At 36.6% G+C, this 24,653-nt stretch overlaps 1 protein-coding gene across 1 annotated transcript in view; it reads right to left on the bottom strand.

Moving 5' to 3' along the window:
• Positions 1–24,377, bottom strand: part of CPLX1 (complexin 1) — a 170,586-nt gene extending 146,209 nt beyond the window's left edge. Inside the window, exons 1-2 of the mRNA XM_087957415.1 lie at positions 23,993–24,377; positions 21,914–22,028 (exon numbers count right to left, since the gene is read on the bottom strand). Of these exons, the coding sequence (XP_087813541.1) occupies positions 21,914–21,944 (31 nt within the window). The 5' untranslated portion in view covers positions 21,945–22,028; positions 23,993–24,377. The remainder of the gene's footprint in view (positions 1–21,913; positions 22,029–23,992) is intronic.
• Between the last annotated feature and the right edge of the window lie 276 nt (positions 24,378–24,653).

Below are 24,653 nucleotides of genomic sequence, written 5' to 3'. Positions count from 1 at the left end.
TTTTGAACATATGTTGCATGCAGCCTCTGAAGGCTATGAAGAGCTACATGACAAAAATAATGAAGGTCAGAATTGGGTCGTGTGAGGATAAAAGACTCAATGTGCTTCTGTTGCCCCTTAATCCACCTTCTCACAGGAAAAAAAAGGGAAAAATGTTAACCCCACCACTTGCAAGGCTGAAGGTGAGAAGATAGATGGAAGCTGGTTCCATTGCATCCTAATCTGGATCTGAGTTACTCAGATACCTGTCCCAGGAGATGGCATTGCTAATTCCCTTTTCAACTCCTTCCCTCAAAACGATGCTATAGAGCACTGCACAGCGGAACAACTAGACACAAGAACATTTTTTCCCAAAAGCCATCATTCTGCTAAACAAATAATTCCCTCAACACTGTCCAACTATTACAAAGTCTGCACTACTATTACTGTTAACCTTCTCATCACTCCTTATCATCCATCTCCTCCCACTTGTGACTGTGTGACTGTAACTTTGTCGCTTGTATACTTACAATTTATATGGACTGTTTCCTAGTATGATTTGATTGCTTATTGTACCCTATAACTATCATTAAGTGTCATACCTTATGATTCTCAACTCTTGATGAATGTATCTTTTCTTTTATGTATACTGAGAGTATTTACACCAAGACAAATTCCTTGTGTGTGCAATCACACTTGGCCAATAAAGTATTCTATTCTATTCTATTCTATTCTATTCTATTCTATTCTATTCTATTCTATTCTATTCTATTCTATTCTATTCTATTCTATTCTATTCTATTCTATTCTATTCTATTCTATTATTTCCATTACAATTAATGAAGGGAATATAAATTAAATACACCAGACTCAAATAGCCATTGAAATTATTTAACATATACCTTTTACAATGGGCATCCCAAGCTGGAGAGCTGATTTTGAAATTGTATATTTCTCTGTTCGTAACCAGCCTACTGAACTTTCATTGGGACCATGCTAACCACAGTAGGGGTGTTTTATTTCTCTGAGCCCCTCCTGAGTCTGCTGATAAGAGGAACAGATTTGTTTAGGAAAAAAATCCTTGGAGAGTGAGAGAGAGGCGAGCTACAATTTCAGTGAGATCAAAATGCTGTAATCTGCTACACAGACTTTATCACAAAGAATTGTGTTTAGTCTTGGCTGTTATTCTCCACTCAAAAATTCACACCAGAAACCGTACTTGACAAAAACGTATATTAGGAGGGCAGAGCTGGCGTCGCGATGATACGGCATGCGATCTTGGAGGTCTGAGATCGCTGCCGATATCTTTGCTCCTGGGCGGTCCTATCGGATCTAAACCATCCCAAAGAGACGGTGAGAGTGAAGAGCGCATCCTGTCAATCCCAGGGTTACCGCAAGGTCCCTGGTAGATCCAGGAGAAACTCTTCTTGCCAGCGGCAAAGAGGCAGCCATTAAAGCTGCTGAAGTTGGGACAGCTCGAAACGGAAGAGAACAGAAAGAGAGAGTGTGCCGGTTTGGTGAGAACTTTTCTTTATTCTAAGATCTGAAAGAACACCTAAGGAAAAGAAAGAATCTGTAAAAGTTTTGACAGAAGTGATTAGCGGCGATTTTAAACAGGAATGTCAAAGTAATGGTTTTTTTTTCTCATTGCTGGATTTTCTATGCACGATCTTGTATTTTGAAACTGGACTGGTTTTTCATTTACATCTACTTTTTTTCCTCCTTTTTGATTTTGTAATATTTTAGGCTAGAGGCTCCCTTTAGTTATCTCTTTTTTAAAATATCTTTTTCTTTTTTTATTAATTCTTATTACATCTTGCTTGGAAAAGGAGGGGAAAGTGAGAGCAAAGAAACTTTGTAACACTGCCAACTAGAGGCTTGAAAATATTCTATTTCCTGTGACCAGACAAAGCTGAGAAAGAAAGAACTGAGACTCTTTTTCAACAGCTGGAGTCTGGTGTTGAAACCTTGGGGAAAAAAGGTGATAAGTCTTTGGAGAAGAGAGCTATAATAAGAGCCTTGGATAATTAAATAAAGTGCAGTGTGCTTTTTTACTTTTTCTAAGTTGTGCTATCCCTCCTCACCAGCTTTATTGTATTTCATTTTATCTTTTTTTTTTTTTTTTGTAATAACTATTTGGGTGTTTGGCTTTGTTGGAGCTTGTCTTAGTTTTTCTTTTTTTCTTTGGAAGTCCAATCTCTACGTTTGCCTTTTATTTTAAAGGGAAAGCCTTTAAGTATTAATGTTTTTTTTTAAAGGGAATAGCCTTTTTTCCCCCTTTCCTGGTATTTTTGTTTTTTCATATACCTTTCTGGTTTATTCTTATGCACTCTTTTCTATTTGAGACCTTTTAATTGGATTAAGGTGTTGAACAACCTGAAGAATTTTTCTTTTTCCTTCCCCCCCCTTTTTTTTTTCAAGCTTTTTTCTTCATCTAACTATTGATTGGATTAAGGTATACAAGAGCCTGAAGAAATTTTGTCCTCTTTTTTCTTTTTCTTTTTTTTAATCATTATTATTGGGCTTCTTTTTTCTACTATTTTTATTTTGAACTACAATTGGTTACTTCACAATTGGATTAAGGTTTAGAAGAACCTGAAGATTTTGAATTGCTTAAAATGAGTAGGAAATTTACAGCTCCTGGTTCTTCAGCTTCTACTTCTTCCTCTCCACCATCTGGAGGACAACGTTCAATACAGACAATGTTAAAGCAAGAAAAAGAACAAGAAAAGTGACTCTGCAGATGATTATGCAAGGAATTCAAAATATTCAAGCAAGATCAGAGAATATTGAAAAGAGAATAGAGAACATTGAACAAAGAACAGAGAACATTGAACAAAGAACAGAGAACATTGAACAAAAAACAGGGAAAACCAATGAAAAAGTGGAGAACATCCAACAAATGATGTTGAAGTATGATGAGAGATTCCAAAAAAATGAACAAGAAGATAAACAAAAAGAGAAGAAGATTGGAGATATTGATAATAGATTAACGGTGGTTGAACAAGATAAAAGTGGTATGTTGAGATGGGAGATGGATAGATCAGAATTCTATCTTAGATTCCAAAATGTAGAGGAAGAAAAAGGACAAAACTTAGCTGAGATAATGATAGAAATACTGGCTGAAGCTTTGGAAATAACTCAAGAGAAGATGATGGATGGAATAGATGAGGTTTATAGAGTTTTCACAAGATATGCAATAAGAAATAGCTTACCAAGAGAAGTTCACATTAGATTTACAAAAAGCCATTAAAACACAAATATTGCAAGTGGCAAAAGAGAAAACGTTGAAATATAAAGACAAGGAGATTGTGGTCTTGAAACAAATACCCAGAAGAGTGAGAAAGATGAGCAGAGAATACCAATTCCTGACTAAAATGCTACTTTAAAAAGTGGTGAATTATAGATGGCTGATTCCAGAAGGTTTAATCTTCACACGGCAAGCACAGAGACATAGAATTGACTCAGTTGAGAAAACGGAATTATTTTATACAGAATTTTTTGGAGGGAAAGAGGAAGAGGCAGAAAAAGAGATCTCACTAATTGAATTCCAAGAGGACTGCCAAATGGCGACTGAAAAAGAAGAAGGCGCAGTAGGTGGAAAGGTGGAAGCCAAAGAACAACGTGAACTAAGATCTAAGAGAGCTGCTAAACTTAACTACAAAATATAACCATGGAAGAGAAAAAATTGATTACAATTAATATAAATGGACTTAACTCAGCCATTAAAAGAAGGAAAACCTTTCATAAATTAGAGAAATTAAAATTTGATATAATTTGTCTACAAGAAGTACATATTAAAAAACAATATGAACAATTGTTGATACAGCCAAAATTAGGGAAAATATTTACTTCCTTGACACAATGTAAGAAAAGAGGAGTGGTTTTATATATTAAAGAGACCACCCCAGCAAAATTGATTTATACCGATGATGATGGAAGAATACTAATGGTGGAAATAATGGACAATAATACAAAAACACTCCTGATTGCAATCTATGCTCCGAATGACAAACAAGAAGAATTCTACAAAAAATTACATATGAAAATAATTGAACTGGACTATGCTAATATAGTTATGATGGGAGATTTTAATGGAATTGTAGACAATAAATTGGACTATACAGCACAGAAAACAATAAAGCAAAACAGAAAGACTCTCCCTAAATCTTTTTTTAAAATGGTAGATGAAATAAACTTAAAAGATACATGGAGAGAAAGAAATGCTAAAACTAAACAATACACTTTCTATTCAAATAGACACTTATCATGGTCCAGAATAGATATGATATGGATGTCAACAGAATTAATAACTAATATTCAAGAAATAAATATTGAAACAAGTACTTGGGCAGATCACAATCCAATGACAATTAAATGGAAAGGACAAAAAAGAAGATCTAGATGGACATTAAATAATATTATTTTAAAGGAAAAAGACTTCACACAGTGGATGGAGGAAGAATTGGCTTTTTTCTTTAGAGAAAACAAAAAAGAAGATACATCAATTCAGAATGTATGGGATACAATGAAGGCATATGTTAGAGGCTTGATAATAGACTATACAAGGAAAAGGAATACTATGAAAAGATTAGCCTCTAAGGCCTTAGAGGATGAGTATAAAAGACTTGAAAAAGAGCTACAGAAAATACCACAGAAAAAGGGCATCAAGCTAAAAATGGATATAATTAAACATAAAATGGGTCAAATAGAAAAAGAAGAATTAGCACAGAAAATTAGAGGTGCTAAACAGAACTACTTTGAAGATGCAAACAAACCAGATAGATGGTTAGCATACAAATTGAGAAAGGAGAAAGAATCAAGGAAAATATTGCAATAGATGACCAAGGCCAAGTTTGCTATGGTAGTAAAGAGAAGAAGGAAATCATTCGAGACTTCTATGGGAAATTATATATGCAAGAGAATATTGATGAGGAAAGAGTTAAACAGTACTTACAGAATGCTAATTTACCCCAGATACCTAAAGAGATTGAAATAATGTTAGAAAGCAATATAATGATGATGGAGTTAACTGAAGCACTTAAGAAGCAAAATAATGGAAAGGCACCAGGCCCAGATGGACTTCCGGCAGAATTTTACAAAACATTACAAGAATCGTTGAATCTTCCATTGCTAGAAGTTATGAATGAAGAAAATACCTAAATCATGGTCAGAAGCCTATATTACACTTATTCCAAAAGAGGAGGCCAATGGGATCGATTTAGAGAAATGGCAAAAATTGTGGTCTTAAAATTATAAAATGACAATGTCAACAGCATATAAAGAAAATTTGTATAAGATGTTTCACAGGTGGCATTTCCCCCCGACAAGAATAGCAAGAATGTTCAAGAATAAATCCAAAAAATGTTGGAAATGTCATCAGACACCCGGCTCATATTATCATATGTGGTGGACTTGTGCGGATGCTAAAAAATACTGGACTAAAATCCACATGTGGTTGGAAAAAATGACAAAAAAACATATAGACTTGAAACCAGAGATATTTTTATTGGGAATTTTACCTGAAATATATAGTAAAGACTTGAAATACCTGATTGTAAATGTATTAACAGCGGCTAGGATTGTATTTGCTAAAAACTGGAAAAATGAGAAAATACCATCACAGGAGGAAATCATTAAGAAAATATTGGAATGTGCTGAAATGAGTAGACTGACATTTGAAATTAGAGAACAAGAGGATAAACAATTTTATAAAATTTGGGATCTTTTCTATCAATGGTTAGACAATAAAATACAGTAATGAAATATGTAGACTTTTAGAAAATAATAAATATATAAAGATGTACTTCTTTTTTATTATATCTACAAAATGATTGTAGGATAGATTTGGGGTGATAATATGAACTGTTATAAAATAAACTGAGTAAATTATGGTTATCTTGTACAACATGAATGAATAAAAGTATAGTCAAATGATTGATTAATAATGATACTAAGGTATTTAATTTTTGATTGAAAATGTGATATTATATGTAATGTAATTGTAATTGAAGACTACGAAATGGAAGCACAAAACAATTTGTAAACCAACCGGCACACTGTATGTACACATATGGAAGATAGCTTGATGTTTTTATGTTTTGTTTGTTTATGTTTGTTTTTAAAAACCAATAAAATTTAAAAAAAAATAAAAAGAAAAAAAAATAAAAAATAGAAATAAAAAATAAATAAATAAATAAATAAATAAATAAATAAATAAATAAATAAATAAAAGACAAAAACGCATATTGCAATAAAAGCATATTTTGATTCAAGTTGTGTACAGATATGGATATATTAGGTAGTGTGCCCAATAAAGAGTCAATGCGGCTTCAGACTTTCTGGCTTGCATCTATCCAGATACTGACACACACAGTTAGACAAAAAGGATAACAGATGACATCATAAGAGAGTTGGAAGGGAACTTGGAGCTCTTCTAATCCAACCCCTGCTCAAGCAGGAGAGACCTTATAGCATTTCAGGCAAATGGCTTTTTTTTCTTCTTTAAAAGCTCCTGTGACAGAGAACCCACAACTTCTGGAAGCACCCATTCAAATGAAATTAATGAAATAGTTGATGATTTCCTTGTATCAACTTGAGAATGCAGTTCCTTCTTATATTCTGGAGGAGGAGGAGGAGGAGGAGGAGGAGGAGGAGGAGGAGGAGGAGGAGGAGGAGGAGGAGGAGGAGGAGGAGGGAGGAGGAGGAGGAGGAGGAGGAGGAGAGGAGGAAAATGATGATGGATGATGATTATGATGATGATTTTGGACTGGGTTATTGTGGGTCCAGCCCATTTGCTTCCTCTTGGGTGCATGTTTAAGTTCTGGGAATCATGTAATATAGAGCAAAGCTCTGATAAAGCTCTGATAAATAATTCAGTGTTAAGAAGATTTTTCTAGTGGGATTAGTCATTTTTTTACTCACAAAGACTTGATACACCAGACTTCCGTGGGTGGTCCACTGGACTACTGGAATCTGGGGCTCCGTCGTGCACCCCAAATCTTATCAAGGTAAACCCACAGGGAAATCCAGGGATGTTCTATCATTATTAACGTTTCACTTCCCCGATACATTTTGTTTTCTTTTTCTTCCCAGGCTCTATTTGTTTTCTAATGGCAAAGACCGTACCAAAAAGTGTTCTCATTAAATGTACTTTTGCTAGCTAGTCATCTGCCCTCCCGCTGCATTTGTGAGTTAATCTATTTCATTTACAGATGCATCCGAATGATAAATAGACAACTAATGTCAACATACTTCATGTGTTTGCCATCAAATGAAGGATGAAGGAGGTTGCTACAGGGTTTGCTTACTCTCGCTCTCAGTGCTCTCAATGTTTTATTTTGCCTTTTTTATAAATGACCAGAGCACATTTTTAAACTCTCAGTGGGGGGGAACAAAACACCAATTTCATCAAAATGCTGTGGCATTTCTCTGTAATATCAACGAATATTGAGGAAGAAATACCATCTTGGAATTATTAAACTGAATGCTGTTAGCTTATTTTCAGCATTTTTTCCTGGTTACAGAAGGGAGAAAATAATGAATGCCTGAAACATGCTAAATTTCCCTTTGGCTCACATTTCTATTTTAACTGAGATTAAAAGTATTGTGGCTCCTTAGAGTACATGTAATTTATTTTTACATGAGTTGTTCTGCATCATCTCCATGTCATCAAATTAGGTAGTTTAATCAAGGAACACTTTTATGAAAATACAGTTGTGAGTTTCTAAAGCATGTTTGTCTCATTTTTCACACCTTTCTCCCTTGAAAACATTATAACTGAGTCACAGATCAGTCAAAGTACTGGGGACCGGGCAGTTGTGGACACCCACATCTTATACATTGTTTGGCATGCTTGAAAAATTATATGGGTCTCCACGTTCAAAAATATATTGAATTTGAACTTGGCCTTAGGAGATTCTTCCATTGTGCACCATTACAATACAGATTTGCCTTAAGTGCATACTCAACAAAAAAACATCAGCCAAACACAGTTCTTTCTGTGATAGGGAAATCTTCCTGGAGTATATTCTTGCCAACACATATTGCCAATGTATACCTGCTTGCCAATAGGAGACCCAGTTTGATACAGTGGTTAGGGCACTAAACCAGAAAACAGGAGAATATGAATTTCAGTCTTCCCTTAGTTCATGACAGCTGCTGGGGTGATTCTGTCTCCACCCCTTGTCGGTGTTCCAAATAACCAACTGCAAACCAACAAACTCCAAGACAAACATTTCCTCAAAGTTCCATTTTATTTAAATTGTCATATTGGCAATCTGAGAGTTCCGGGTTTTCCCTTCCCAAAAGAGAAATAAAAGATCCATCCCTTGCACCCATCAATGCATCACATGGCCCAATAAAATTTTTGTCCCAACTGGAGACATCCCTCCAGTCACTCCCTTCTAAGTGCAGGGCAACATGTCCTTGACTCTGTGAGAAAGAATGTTGTTGTGTCTAATCTTCTACCTTACTATGAAATCCCCCCCCCGGCTCCCAAATTCCCAGACACTGAATGTGGCAGCCTCGAAGCTTCCAATTAAAAAATGGCTTCCAAGGTTGAGACCCCAATTCATACCATGTAATGCAAATAATATTTGTCAAAGTCGTCGTTGCATTTCAGAAACACTTCAATGTGTTTCTAATGTGTTTCTGTATGGAAAATGATTCTAACTTTTCAAATGCTCAATGGCTGAATTCCATCTTAGATTAGAAACCCCTGACAAATCAGAATAAGTGGCCGGGTGTTCTGTTGTATATGCAAGGGAGTGTTGTGTTGTTTTCAATATATTTTCTGTCCATGGCAGCTCATGTACTTTGAAAGCCATGCAAGTAGTCCTGAACTTACAATAGTTCATTTAGTAATGTTTTGAAGTTACAACAGCAATAAAAATCTTAGAACCAGTTTTCACATTTATGACTGTTGCAGCAACACCACCACATTCATGGTCATGTGATTTACATTTGGATGCTTGACAACTGACTCACATTTATGACAGCTGCAGTGTCCTATGGTCACAGGATCCCCTTTTGCAACCTTCTGACAAGCAAAGTCAATGAGGAAGCCAGGTTCACTTAACAACCGGGTTGCTAATTGAAGCAACAGCAGTGATTCACTTAACAAACATTAGTGAGAAACGTCATTAAATGGGGCAAAGCTCACTTAACAAACTTCTCACTGAACAACATAATTTTGGGGCTCAATCATGGTCATAGGTTGAGGACTACCTCTATTGAGCAGAGTTTTATCAGCAAGGATTGACAGTTTACTCCAATGAAGTAGCTTTTCTTTTAGCCCACATATGCTGTTTCACTTCTTTCCACTATCAGGTAGCATTATTGATAGACAAGCAGGAAGATAATAAGATATTCATATATTTTAGTTAGCAACCTCTGTTTGAAAACCTAAGGAAAAACAAAATATCTGGGTTGGACACATTGAATAGTGGAGGATATTTGTCACCCTGCTTCCTGGGACTTATATGTAGTGAAGCTTTTATCTCAAAGAACAAATATGAATTCACATTTTGAATGTCAGCAGGGCCCAGACTGTAGCTATAATAAGAGCCATTACTTGGGAAATTACTGAAGCTACCCTGCACCATTAATCACTGTACAGAGATTCAAATAGCATAAGTGGATTCAACAAGCTATCTCAAAATTTAGAGTTATTCACAACATTGCAGTTTGGAGGAATTCGAATGGGAGGTTTTGGGGAAATACTCCAACAGAAGCTTTTGTCAAAGTCAACATTGGCACTTGCCATGACTCAAGCAAGGGCATACCCAAAAGAAGCTCCACACCACTACATGTTATGGAAGAAGATAGCAAATGTACAACAAACTAAATAATATAGCCAGTTCAGCTGAGTTTAGGAAGTGTGCTATCCGCAATGGCTGTACATAGGTGCAGATATACTGATTCTCACTCAGCTTTTGGAGTAAATACTTAACATTACTTATGGTTCAGATTCAAATGCAAGTTTTGCGGGAACAAATGCCATTTCAAATGAGTATATCATGTCCATTAGTGCAAAACCAAAGATGGTACCAAGAAGCCACATCGTTTAGTTTCACATGAATTGAACTGTTCAGAGGATAATGTGGATCATTCAGAATGTGTACAAGAAGGAGCCTTAACATGATGCAATGTTTGTAACGATATTAACTAATAGAAAGATGGAAGATGGAAATTTGACTCTGCACCTGACATCTCCATTAACAACCATAATATATTCTGTTGATATTTCAAGGATACTGGTTGAGGACATTGTGTTTTCTCCATGATTATAATAGACATTACGAAATTGACTTTTGATGCTGTGATTTTATTGTACATTATGATCTTTAAAAAAAAACACCTTGTTGCTGACCATCGATTGTTGTCCTTTCGGTTGGGGATGTGCTTAGTCCCAAATTGTCAGATTACACAAGCACATAAATTGCTTACTAATCTAGAACCATGTCTCCAATTGAATGGAACTACACTCACCAAGTGTCCTTGCTATTATTGTTGAAGTCAAGCAGTTTTATACCTGTGTCTATGGCCATAGCTTCCAAATTCCTGTTGACCATAAACCTCTTTGGGAATGTTTTCAAATATCAATGTTATCATTACACATGCAGCACTAGAGATGATTATATGTTTAAAGCTTATGATTATACACTTTCCTACATGCCAAGACAAACAATAACCAGTACCGATGCTCAGATTCACCTACAAGAAACAAAGTGTGTTGTACTACAATTAATTTTGAACATCTTATTGCTGGAGAGCCTTTGCTTCAGGCTTATCAAACTATAAAATTAACTGCTCGGGATCCCAAATTATTAAATATATTAAACTTAGTGTGGAAAGGTTGGCTGGCTGACATGCTACCATGCCAGGAGAATTTAAGGCATTTCAAAACACACAGACATAGATGCCTGCATGAAGGCTGTCTCTTCAGAAGAAGGACCATACTGTTATTTCAGAGGGGAGATATCAAATCATTCTAAGTGCATTGAACACAGCACATAAACATTTTGGCTTAGAAATTACACACATTAGGCAGAAACTGACTCAAACATCATACATGACATAATACCCTGAGAGCACTTAGATTCCCATTCCTAAGACTTCATGTTGATGTTAAAAGGCCATTTCAGGGAAAGAACTTCCTAATTATATACAGTCTACAGTAAGTAGTTTTAGCATCCTCATAAATGTCTTCAACAACAGCACTACACCAATTATTTGCAATTCATTGGTTGTCTGACCTGACTCAGACAACAAGTCGGCATTTATTTCAAAGGACTTGAAAGATTTTTATAGAAATAACCTGATCTAAGCCATCACTATCCCCTCCAATTATCACCAGGAATTCAGTCCCGCTGGGTTCCTTTAAACCTCCTGGGGACTTAAAGAAACATGTCTGAGATATTGCTGTTATCAGCTCTTACTCTCTACTCTTGTATATTACATGAGCAGCTTTTTGAAAGAAACTATGAAGCCAGATCCAATGCCATTCTCTTTACTAAAATTGGGATCTTGAGACCCATAGTGCACCAGATTTAGTGTGAAAGTAGACTAATATAGCACCATCACATTGATCAACTGAGACCTTCCTCTCTAGAGTCAATGAGCAACAATATACTCATTGAAATATCGTATCCTAAACATTCAGGAGTTGACAAGCTAGGTAACATTTCTTGAAGTATCACAAGAATGAATTCATGATGACACTAGACCTAGGTCTTTGCTTTCAGTATATAATCCCTTGAATCTTTTATATCAGTTGACTTGAGTTGATCCATGAAAAAGATCCCTTTTAAAAAATTTTTACCCTTTCTCATTTAGAAACAATTTATCTGAAATAAATTCCTGAAGCATGATTGCCAGAGTCAAGATAAAGGTAGAAGTAAGACTTCCCATGAGTTGGAAGCCATCCTTCTATTTTTATTTCTTGTGTGTTTGTACAGAGACCAGGAGAAGGGGAGTGGAGGGGTCTGACTCCATGTTGCTTGTGGTTTGCCATTAACAAATGTGTAAGAAAACTTGGAGAATGATGAATTAGAAGAGGGGCTGGGAGTGAACACAGAAATAGTACAGCTGAAGGCAATATGGTGGGCCATTGCAGACAAAGAAAGACAGGCTCATAACTGTGAGACTGATGCCTATTCAAGGAGGGAAAGGTGACAATGATGGGAAGTGATAGTTCTTCAGTGCAAGGTAAACTGTTGAAAACATTTGGAATTGATCAAGTAAACTTCTCACCTAAAGCATTTCCGTCAGAAATGCTCCTAGTTCTGTTCAAAAGACTGATCCATGATTGAGCAGACTAGAATTGGAAGTTACAGGATCAGAATCATCATAAACTCAAAGAATTCTATCTCATCAACCAGAGAATCTAGCAATCAGTCAATTTTGTATAGCTGCAGAGTTTGGCAAACTGGGATAATCAATATGTTGCAGGATGATCTCAGCATCCTGAGAATCTAGAGTTATATTATCCAAAGTTAATATATTAATTATATTTGTCCTGCAGCAATGAATTTCTCAAAATTTATATTGTCAACCAGCTTGATGGGAATGATCAGCTCAACTCTTGCCCAAGCTCAACTCTGTTGGAGTTCCTTGCTGGAAATGTTTACATGTTTGTTTGCTTATTTTTCCCCCCTTTTTTTCAGCATTTTAAAGTAATCTGATCTCATTCAGACTTCCTACTTAGCTTTCTGGATTCCGATGCCAGACTCCTTCACTTAAAAGAAAATCAATTTTCAATCTGCTGAATAAAATGTCTAGTTTAGTTGTAGTTTCAGTCAAAGAGCAGAAAGGTTGGCACACATGCATTTAAAAGAAGATACCATAGATTAACCAGGGCAAAAATCTCTCATATGCTTGATTTAAGAATAATTATTCCCTTTAGGCAGCATGAAGTTATGCTATTAAAGAGTAACCATACTAGCTCAAAATCTGGCTATTTTTTCATACTAAAGTCACCCTGAAAATAGATAACATATATATTCTTCCAGTTTTTGTATTTCTTTCTCTTTAATTTGAGTTTTGCAGATTCTCCAAATTTTTCCACATGGGGCAGTGCAGGATCATATGCCTAATTGTTTAAACTCACTAGTGAATATATACAAAAAGTCACATTTTAGGAGGAAATGCAAACAGGAGAAAAAAACATAGATAACTGCATTTTTTTTAAAAAAAGTGGAAAAGCAGAGGTGCATTTCCATATTAAAAGCTACCTGCCCTTTTCAAATGCTGATTTCAGAATATATTAAAAGTGTTTGTTCCCATATAAATCCTTCAGGGCTCCCGCTGTTTTTATTTGTCAGTGTATCAATTTATTCCAACCTTTGTTTTCTTTCTTTTAACTAAACATCAATCCAAAACAGAATTCCCTACTTGTGACACAATTGCCAATTTTGCCTAGATTATTTTAGGAAGAGCCATGCCAAGAAGACACTTTGAAAGTTAGAAAATAAGGCAAATTTGGTCCATGCATTCATTGACATTCTCAAAAAAAAAATTCTAAAGCTTAGTGGGATAGGAGACCACACTCTTTTCTTTTCAGGAAAATTTGTCAAACATGCTCGATCCTTTTAGTTTTAATAATGTTTCCTTCAATTCATCTCTATACATACATGGAGCTCTAATTTTCTTTATTTCTTTAAGTCAGTTATAATACTGACTATTTTAGACAATTATATTTTTTGTTTTTCCAGTCCAGATATCTGCTTAAAGAAATAAAACTGAAATCCCCTGCAGAAATTGAATGGAGACCACCTGAGACCAGTCATTTGCTTACATTCAATATATCAATGAGTATAGAACATCGTAGTCCATCCCTTGTAATTACTTGTCAAGACTTCCTTTTCTGCAAAGTAAATCTGTTTCATTGAAGCAGTATAATTTTACAGATAGGATCATATGGGTGATAATTTTGTGTGTGTGTGTGTGTGTGTGTGTGTGTGTGTGTGCGTGCATGCGCACACAGTTGAGTTCCAGATAGAAAATACATTTGTTTGCTCTACAAATTGGATCTACAAAATGTGAATGTGTATATATGTCTCTATCAAATTATTCTCTTCAAGGAGACAGCCATGTTCACTAAGTGTGAAGGAAGGAGTGTAGAAGCTGAGGGCAGAATTAAAAGAGGCATCATCCTAGAATCCCTACATAGCCATAAGCAAGCTATGTCCAAACACTCTTGAATTCTGTTCACACTTTAAATAATTGTTAACAAGGAAGTGTTAACTATTAGTTGAGAATATTCCTGTGCATAGGCATGTGTAGCAAAAAAATAAGTTTAATTGGACCTGATTTATATTGACTGTTTCCTAGTATGATTTGATTGCTTATTGTACCCTATGACTATCATTAAATGTTGTACCTTATGATTCTTGACGAATGTATCTTTTCTTTTATGTATACCGAGAGTATTTGTACCAAGACAAATTCCTTGTGTGTCCAACCACACTTGGCCAATAAAGAATTCTATTCTATTCTATTCTATTCTATTCTATTCTATTCTATTCTATTCTATTCTATTCTATTCTATTCTATTCTATCTTTCTGTCTTGACAGTTCAATCCATTATTTCCCTCCTCCCAGCCATTCAAATTTCTGTATTCACAGGGCTGTTTTATTTATTAAATTTTATGTCTCCCATATCCCCCTACAAGGTGACTCAGGGTGGACTTTTAAGAACCTGTTATTAGATTCTCCTTCCAAACACATATGTTTCTGAATGTCTCTTGCAGGTTAGAAGAGCTAAGAACTGGTGACACAAGGACTGACACTCAGAAATAGCAAAAGCACTTATATATCACTCCATAATGCTTTAAAGCCCTCTCTAAGTGGTTTACAGAATCAATATATTTCCATCCCCAGCAGTCAAAGTCCAAATTTTACCTTGGAAGGATGAAAGGCTAAGTCAACCTTGATTCAATCAGAATTGAACTGCTGGCAATTGGCAGAATTAGCCTGCAATACTGCATTCTAACCACTGTGCCAACACGGCTCTTAAATAAAATTATTAGAGTAGCAATTCTAGCTGGCAAGGCTGATGAGATATACATCACAGCAGCTCTGCCCTTATTAACCACGCAAACTGGCCAAAGTTTCTATCAGAGCAACAAGGTGAGGTGGCAGCTTATTCAAGGAGGCAAATAATAGTCTGGATTGAAAGAGAAACTGGAGCAGGTGAAGAAGCTCCCCAAAGACATGTGAACAGTGTTCATACTCATTTGATACACATGTTACTATAATTGTTTCAAGTCTGAATTCACATATTCCACGTATTACTTTAGAACAGGGGTGTCAAACTCAAGGTCCGGAGGCTGAATCCGCCCCAGGGTGCTTAGATCTTGCCCATGGGGCTACCCTAGAAACAGCGAAGGACTGGCCCACGGTGCCTCTGCCAGCAAAAATGAAGCTCGCGTGTGCTGCGTGTGCCACCCACAAGCTCAGCTTTCTCTGGCAGGGGGTTGCAGAAGGCTGTCCCAGCCAAAAACAGAGCTTGGAAGCCTGGTTTTGCTGGCAAAGCGCTCCGCCCACCACTGGCGCCCCAGAACATGAGTAGCATCATGCAGCCCTCAATGAATCGAGTTTGACACCCCTGCTTTAGCACATCTGTTTAAGAATATAACCAAAATAGAAATAGCTCTGGCTATTTCTTTCTTACTCTATTTAATAGTCTTTCCTTCTTCATTGTACCATCCTTTTTTTTTTCCTTTATTGCTTTAATTTAAAAGCAAAGCATTACCTTTAAACACAAATCTGACTGGAGAGTAAGGAAATGCAAATGAACTAGAAAAATTTCAGAACTAATCAACTTCAACAAGCAGGTATTTCTGTTTTATTTGCATTTCCACTTACTCTCCAGCCAGGTTTGTGTTCAAAGGTAGCACACTGCTTTTAAATTAAAACAATGAAGAATTGTGTGGTTTTTTTAAAAAAAATATGCAGTTGCACAATGAAGAAAGAAAGCCTATTTAAATAAAGTAAGAAAGAATTATGTGTCAAATTTCTTCTTGAAGCACCTGGCTTGGCTCACAATGAACAATCAACTTACATTGAGTTTTCAGTTCTTCATTTTTAATTCCAGTGACGGTGTTATTTAATGATAATGGTGTCTACACAAGCTTTTGTTGTTTTTTAAAAGAATTATGTGTGATTTTTTTTTTGAGTCACCTTTCTAAGTATAATAAAGTATTACATAAAGGGGGGGGGATAAGAAGTAAAGAAAAAGTAAATTTTAAAGAAGTCTTGTATTGGGGCTATGCAACAACTATGCAATTATATCAACTATGGGTCTCAGAAGTAACCCAACCCCCCTCATACCATTAGAAAGATAATCTACTCAAAGGAATGCATTATAGAACAAGAGACTCCTCAGATCCCAATGCTTTCAACCTCCCTATTCAATTTATACTTGGTGTGTCTGCCTTGAGTGAAGAATCTTAGTAATATGCCTTAAGAAGAGACCTTTTCAAGAAGGCAGTATCTCTGCCTTCTCTGCCTGATTTGATTAGAAGTTCAGATACTCCAAGCTTCCAAAGTGGTTTATCCTGCCATCTAGCAGGGATTTCAAGTATTGTATTTGCTCACAATGAATAAGCTCCAAACAATGAACATTTGTGGAAGGGGAGGGGAACCAAGACACTGAAATCTATATGCTAAAAAAAAAAAAAAAAAAAGAGGTCTAAATTGCAACATGGTCATGTTATCTATTTATACCAACCTGTTTTCATCTGACTTACAATAAACATCGTGAACCATTTATAATCAGTACTGTATCATAAAGTAGTCAATGAAAGACAGATGTGCAAAGTGATCAAGTCCAGCTATTAAAATCTAAGGGAAATATTAAAACTTCAGCTTTACGACTTTTCAACTCTGAAGTGAAAAAAATTGGTCTATAAAAGAAAACAGAGTTAGGGAAAAACTGAAAGCCTTCTTTGACAGAATGCTCCATAAAGATAACCTCCTGAAAAAGGCCTTGTGTCTCATGTTTCTTTAATTGGCTGATCCTACCTTATGGAATGATTTTGTGCCATGGAGTCTGCAATCCCCTACATCAGAGGATGTGGGCATGTTTTTAGTTGCCACTTATCTATCTCTCCAGCCAGATGTATTCCTACTGCCCCTTGGTAGTGGATGTGCTCTGTAATTGTAGTAGCCTCAGGCATCAAATTTGCAGTATAATATAAACACCTATTCACAAATAAGCTCCACTTAATTCAACACAATGTATTCCCAGCTCTGGCCTTACAGTGCCATCAAAGAGTGCCCGATTGCCTATCATTTAATTTATATCAGGACTATAATTTTGTGCTATAAGAGAGAAATAGCAGCTGAATGGCCCACTTCAGAGACTGAACTGGCCCTCGGCGTTTTCTCCAGTTTTCATCATTCCTTCTCAGTCAACCTTTATAACCTTTCCTGACTAAAAGATCCTCCACCACCACCTCCAGCTTGCATTACTCTAAATTTAAATAGCAACTATTTGGATGACATTGTTCCAATGTCAATATTGCTGCAAATAAATTCTGTAATACTAACTGTCTGGCAATTCTGAATAAAGTCAAGCTCATAAGCAGGCTAGTCATTGTTTCTAGGTAATGACAAAATCACATTCTGAAACGCACATCAAAGGACTCGATCGATGTAATTTGCTTTGTTTTATATTAATGTGTTTGTGCAGTGACCAAGTCCAACTCCTTTGAAATTAGCTTATTTAAAATTGCCAAACAAATCAATGGAAGCCAACCCTGTTATTATAACCTCAGCCTGATCCAAAGAGGGAAAATGCACTTTTATTCACAATGCATTTCCAGCCCGTGCTGTGAACATTGCCTCTCTGTCCTTTATATTGATTTCCTGACTTATTTCACCAATTGCAGAATATTTGCAGGCTAGAAAGCATATTTTGAAGCATTTTCTGAGAGCCAGTTTGGTGTAGAGGTTAAGGCACCAAATTAGAAAACAGGAAACTGTTGTAACCATTTATAGTTCCTCAATTTAATATAATATAATTCAGCTGATATTTCTGGAAAGGGAGAAACCTGGGAGAAATGAAATCTAAACACATTATGATGTTTAATTTGAAATACTGCATGTATTACCTTAGTCAAAGCATGATTGGTTTCCCAATAGAGGTTTTGAAATTGATACAATGAGCAGTTTTCATGTTGATTCCCAATGAGTTTTTCTACTAAAAAATTAACAAAATTAAATATAGTCCATGTGTATATTCCTAACCATTGGTTGTGCATGTCTACAAGCAGCCTGAGTTTGAAGTTGTTCACTTTTCTGTATTTAAAATAGGTGGCAATTTGATTTGAGTTAAGATGATAGAAACTTGATACCTACTGCTTCTCCTTCTCTATCCTCCACCTCCCCCATTCCTTTATACTAAGGATTGAAAAATCAATTTATAATGCATGCACTGCCAAAATAGATAGCATTGTTGACACAGAGGCAACTGACAGTAGAGTTTGCAGCAGTGGTTACTTTCTACTCAGAAAATTATCAACCCCTCCCCCCCAAAAAAAAGTATTTAGAAAGATGTAGTAAAAAGGAGATATGCAATTATAGAATTAATGTGATAGAAAAGCATCTATGATAAATAAATGCATTGCTTAAAATGCACATTTTTGAGGGAAACTGTATACAATTTTTTAATCTTTGGGAACATTTCATAAAATAAATGATGATTCATGTTTTTAAAAAATAATTGACTGGGATAATATGGGAAATCTAACACCAATATCAACCAGATATAGATAAATCACATATATATTGTATGTTAGTGTATTCCATAGACTGCCAGATATAGACCCATAAATTACGTCACTGGCTTCGGGTTAAGGGCATGAGTTGGATTCAATCATAATTACAACATATTTATTTCATGTTTTGTTGAACTCAGTGGGGTTACTCACTGTAACTAATTAACTCAATCCAATATATAAAAATGACATCTGTTCTACAATCCAATTGTCCTAGTGAAATCCAAGCAAAGTTGTTAGCCTCAGAAGAAATTCACAAGAAGACAAAAAGGACTAAAAAAAAAACAATCCCGAATTGTTGGATGTAATTATGCAGAATAGTGCAGAGAAGAAAACGTTATGAAAAAAGAAAAGAAAAGAATTACTATACTGATTTTTTTAAAAAAATAAATTCAGTTTCTGGAACAGACTTCTTTTCAAGCAGAACACTTTATCAAGCTTCCTTAAGAAAGTGCAAGAGACCTGTGTTGCTTCAGGTGAGATTGAATTATAGTTCCCAGAAATCCCAACCAGTATTGATTAGAAATGCTGGGAGTTGTAGTTAAGTGACATACCAGGAGTACATGTTCCCCATCTCTACTATTCCAGTGTTATCCTGTTCTCTTTTAGGCTGTCACTCCTACTTAGAGACGTTGTATAATTTCCAACGTAGCTTTCCTTTCCTGCCCATTGAATGTGTCTTTATGTTCTTCAAGTTTCAAATGTTGTTGATAAAGCATGTCAAATTGTTCAACTTTCAATTTCCAAACATTACGGGTGCTCAAAAGCTGTGACATGCCTTGGGGATTGCAAAGATATTTTGGTTACTTTAATATAATTAAGATGTGCTTCTTAACTACTCACATATCATAACTTTTTAACATTTTGTTTGTTTCATTTGATGGACATAGGGAAGAACTTGGACTCATCTTTAGTATCTCAGATTGCATGACCACAAAAAAGATCTCTTTCTCTGTCTCTCTGTCTCTCTGTCTCTGTCTGTCTCTGTCTCTGTCTGTGTCTCTGTCTCTCTGTGTCTGTGTCTCTGTCTCTGTCTCTCTCTCTCTCTCTCTCTCAATGTCAAGAAATAAAACCCTCATGTAAAGCAAGAGTTACCTAAGAATGGATAGACTCTCTTTTACTGCATGTGTTCAAAATGGAGAGTCCTCTGTCAAAATTCCTACATTTGGGATTCCATGGAGCAGGAGGCCCCATTTGTGGTCTAAACAGTTATTGCTGAACTGATAATTGTAGAATTAGGAGTGTGAAAATCCACATCAGAAACATTTTTATTTGGAGGTTCGTCCCATTTTTTTTTAAATCTAAGCAGTCTTCTCAATAGGTGTACTTGAAATTTCAGCAGTGAAAATAACGTCAGCATAAAATATGAAGTAATGCTGTGTTCAGTGATGCAGTTACTTTATTCGCATATCAACAGAATAAAAAGGAAAAAACCCTTCCCCCAAAAAAAAAACACTTTATGGGCATTTTCCTGAAAAAAAGAATAGGATTTAATGGGATCTACTTCCATACTTCCTTGCTAATTCTCAGGCCAAGTCACCAAACAGGAAACTGATTTCTGACATGCCTGCTCATCTCTGCAATGACCAAATTCAATGAAGTATTTATGCTGAAGGGGAGCCATGCAGGGAAAACGGCCCCCTGGGTCCTTCGTTAGTCCTTTCGTCTGGATGCAGCTCTACCCATAAAAAAGCTGAATCATGTTATGTACTTCCAAGAATGAAGTCCTTTAAAAAGAATTTCAATGAAATGAGATTTCTGCACCCAACCAGAGATATAATTGCAGTCAAAAAAAAAAAAGGGGGGGGGAAATAAGTATTGTTTTCTTTTCTTTGGAGGAATTCACTCTTCATTAATTCATTTGCAAATAAGGGGGAAAATGCTTATTTTCCATGTACGTAAGGCAGAATTAAATTGAATAGAAATGAGGTTGATGAAGTAAATAGCTTCTTAATGTGTTTATATTGCAAATTGCATCCACACAGCATAACATAAACAACAATCCTACCACTAACGGGATAAATCTTGAGGTGGAACAAAAATCAAAGCCAACATGACTTGCAAACTGTCTGAATAATGGTCTGCACCTTTAAACTCAATGCTTAATAGGATTTGGAAATGCCGATCAATGGAGGAGCATTTTAAGATATGCTCTATAATGTACTGGATGAGGTGAAGGAGAATGAGTCCATCATAAAGACGTTCAGAATAGCAATGTCATCCAGCAGTTTTCTCAACTACACTTCAGACTTTCAGTCAATGGAAACATTCCTTTTTCCCCACATGGACACAGATGTAATAGGACAACCATTAAAAGATTAGACAGTGGCCAAAACAGTTCACAAAAACTATGCTTGTGAACAAGCTGCACTGGATTTCTTATTGTAATGTTCCATGTCTACATATCCCTGTTATCAAAATTCCTGGTGATGTATTATATTGCAACTAGCAAATAACTTGAAAGCAGTTAATTGATGTGAATTTTCTTTTAAGAACCTGGACAAATTTTGAGATTGTTGAGTGAGCTAACAACGTGTGCTAAGCCAGAGACCTTTAATTCCTTGTAAAATTAGGTTTGCTGATATCCCATCCTTTGAATGAAAGCAATGATGGTTTAACTTACTTAAATATGTTCCATTTTATCCTGCAAATTTTTCCTTTCCTATAATAAAACGCACAGTTATTTGATTCATTAGCAGGAATCACTGGTGAACCCATAGTAGAAGAAAAATATATTTCTGCATTCAGGACAGATCATTCAGAAACCACCATAGACTTGAGAGTGTTCTCACTCCTGCCCCCTACTGGATTGGAAATTCAATAATGTAATAATGCTTCATCTAAAACAAATGATCTATGGGATTTTTAAGGTGTACACAACGTATTGGGAAAGAGGAATATAAAAGGGGGGATGTAAATTATTTAGTAGCTTAGTGATGCAGACCAAGGTTCTTTTCACCACAGCTGTCAATAGGAAATCTGCATTGTTCGCAATGAAAACTTCACTGCAGAGGACAAGTCATGAATTCAGGTCATGCGCAACAGCACCCACCACATCAACTGGGATTTTGTCATATATTCCATGTTGACGGTTTACAATTCCTTCTACCCATTAAGTAATTTACTCAACAGCACAATTTAGTTCTTACCTCCTAAAGCTTGTTTCATGACAAATTCCATGATGATGGCTTTAGATTCCTTCCCACCAGAGCAGTTCTCACATGCAAGTCAGGTGGAGACAAATTCCTGAGGTTCAGCCTGCAGCTGAATTCACAAAGCAAGAGAGGGAAAAGAAGTCATTAGGGTGGGCTATAGCTTTCTTCGCTTAGTTCCTTCTGCAGTGGATCTACTTGTCTTTTAAGAAATCTGCTAGGTTGAAAATGCTTGGCGTACATGCATACAAAAAATGCACACAACATGTCTCACACTGAAGTTTCTTGCTCATGCTTTGGATAGCTAGAAAGTATAACATAATCTGTGAAATGCACTTTAGGAAGGCTGATAAAGGGCATAATGTTTTGCTGCTAGGTCATCATGGGATAGCCTAAATTTATAGGGAGTCAAATCTGAATTTAGGTTGAAATCTGAACTTAGCCTGAATCAGATGACTATTTGCTCTGAATTTTGTAAAAAATAATATATTTTTAAAAATCCCAATAGAATTTAAGTTTCAAAAAAAAAAAAATGACAAATGAACATAGCCATTTTCTCAGTCTTAATCTATTTTCCAAAACGACTGTTTAATAGGATTTTCCAGAGTTGTTTTTTCCCCCTTTTTTAGATTGCACCATTATAAGGAGCTCTAAAGTTCAGCGCAAAAATCATAGGGTTTAATCCTTTCCTATCTGACACAAAGTTAAACTTCAGTAATCCTTAGGGGTTTCTTGAAAAAAATGCCCAGAATTGGGGAAGTAATAGCTCTTCAAAACAGAGGCAGTGCTGGGGGGCATTTGAAGGTTGAAGCACTTATGCTCTCGGAATGCTCAGCAGCAGCCTTCTCTGCTGGTAGCTTCTCATGGCCAGCCTCATCTGCAACACTTGCTAGAACCATCATGCTAGTCAAATTAAGTTAAACACCAAATACATATTTAAATATGTCATTATTTGAAACTGACATCACTATCACAAATGCACAGAAAACTAAAAGCCAGGCTAGTCCTATCTCCAAACACAAAGATTTTCATACATATTATGTATAACATGTACACACATCGTTCAGAAGTTTTCTTTGGATTAGTACAATGGATTTGATTATAGTCATTGTGGCATAGAATTTTCAATTGTGGCCACAAAGTTAAGGCAGTGATCTTGCAAATCAGCATGATTGTGAATTTTCATGCACAAAAACTCCAAAAGTAGATAGCCCTATTTAAAAAAAAAAAAGAAGAAGAAGAAGAAGAAATTTAGCCAATAATATCTCTTCTCCCGTGATTCTGCAGAGAAAATAAAACATGCTCCAAATTAGTCCAAGGCAAAACAAAAACGTTTAAATCAAACTTAAAAAGAATGCCATTGAAAAGACCTAATTAGCTGTATTTTTCTAAAGAAGAAAGGAAATCGGACTTCGTGAGAATTTATCAAGAGGAAATACAGTGCTGCACCAATTAACCATTTTCTAGCTGAAAACTTCTGTGATGAAGAATGGTTAACATTAGTGATGGGGTGGATCAGTTCCTGCACCAAAGAGGTACATGTTTCAAATTCCAACGAGATTATAGTGACACTGCATACATCACTACTGCAAACAACAATTGGGGTAAAAGGTTTCTTTTTGCTTCTTTTTTTACAAGAAGCATTTAAATAATAATGTATCATCAGAGACTCTGCATGGGAAGTCCAGTGCCAGTGCCTGCAGTTCCACTTTAGAGAGGCTTTCATGTGCACTACATACACCAAAAACACTGTCCCATAGAGCCATCACAATACTTTCCAATTCTTCTGCACAGCCAACTACCAATTTATGCAACCATAAAGTCATGCAAACCACAACTGCCACCACTATAAAGCGAGACAGGGGAAATTCCGACTTCGTGGGGTTGTTCTGAACAGCAAGGTGTTTGAAGGAGAAGAGAGCAGAGACTGTTCAGCACCAAGGACAGTTTCTCGCGTCCGGGCGGTGCCAGCCTACAGTACTACTAAAGATACGCTACGGAATACGAAAGAATCAGCACCCTGGACAGCACCATCCTTTTCAAAGACGGGGTGGGGGGTGTATGTGGAGGGGGTACCTTTCTCGGTGGATGCGCTCCCGCAGTTCTGCGTTCCCTTTAAGTCGCAGCGAAGGCAAAAAGCTGCTTTTCTTCTTTTCTCAGCAGATCAAGCACCCTCTGTAGCCGATTCCATGTGTGCTTCAGGAGCGAACGCCTCTGTTTGAAGATATAGGAGCGGACGTAAGAAGTTCTCTCCTTCCAATAGGGTTCAGGCGCGACGTTGAGCCAGTAGCGGAGAACGAACGAGCCCACAGCGCCTTTACTTTCACTACTCCCTCTTTTTATCACGGGATTTCCGGACCATCCCACTGACACTATTCCCCCCTTACACACAACGACTGCTTCTTCCTCCTCCTCCTCCTCCTCTTCTTCCTCCTCCTCCCGCTCTACCGAGGCTGCTGGGTCGGCATTTCTCGCCTAGCATTCGCCGCCGCCGCCGCCGCCTCCCGCCCACCCACCCCCAACACACACACACACACGCACGCACACACTTGCGCCACTCCACCACCCCACGGTAAGGGGGTGCAAAAGCTTATATAGCAACTCCTCTTGCCGCAGGAGTCTGCCGGTCTCATACATACAGTTGGGGGATAAGGGGGATCGGTTGGGAAGGTGGGGGGAAACCTAGCGTAACCTATAACCTGAGCTCTTTTTATTTATTTATTTCTAAACTCTTGTT

This window comes from Notechis scutatus, chromosome 2, assembly GCF_049901735.1.
Source record: "Notechis scutatus isolate UNSWTSFEM ecotype Mainland chromosome 2, rNotScu1.2, whole genome shotgun sequence".
Taxonomy (NCBI): Eukaryota; Metazoa; Chordata; class Lepidosauria; order Squamata; family Elapidae; genus Notechis; species Notechis scutatus.
The sequence above is the reverse complement of the archived record's forward strand: the minus strand, read 5'-3'. Positions and strand labels throughout refer to the sequence as shown.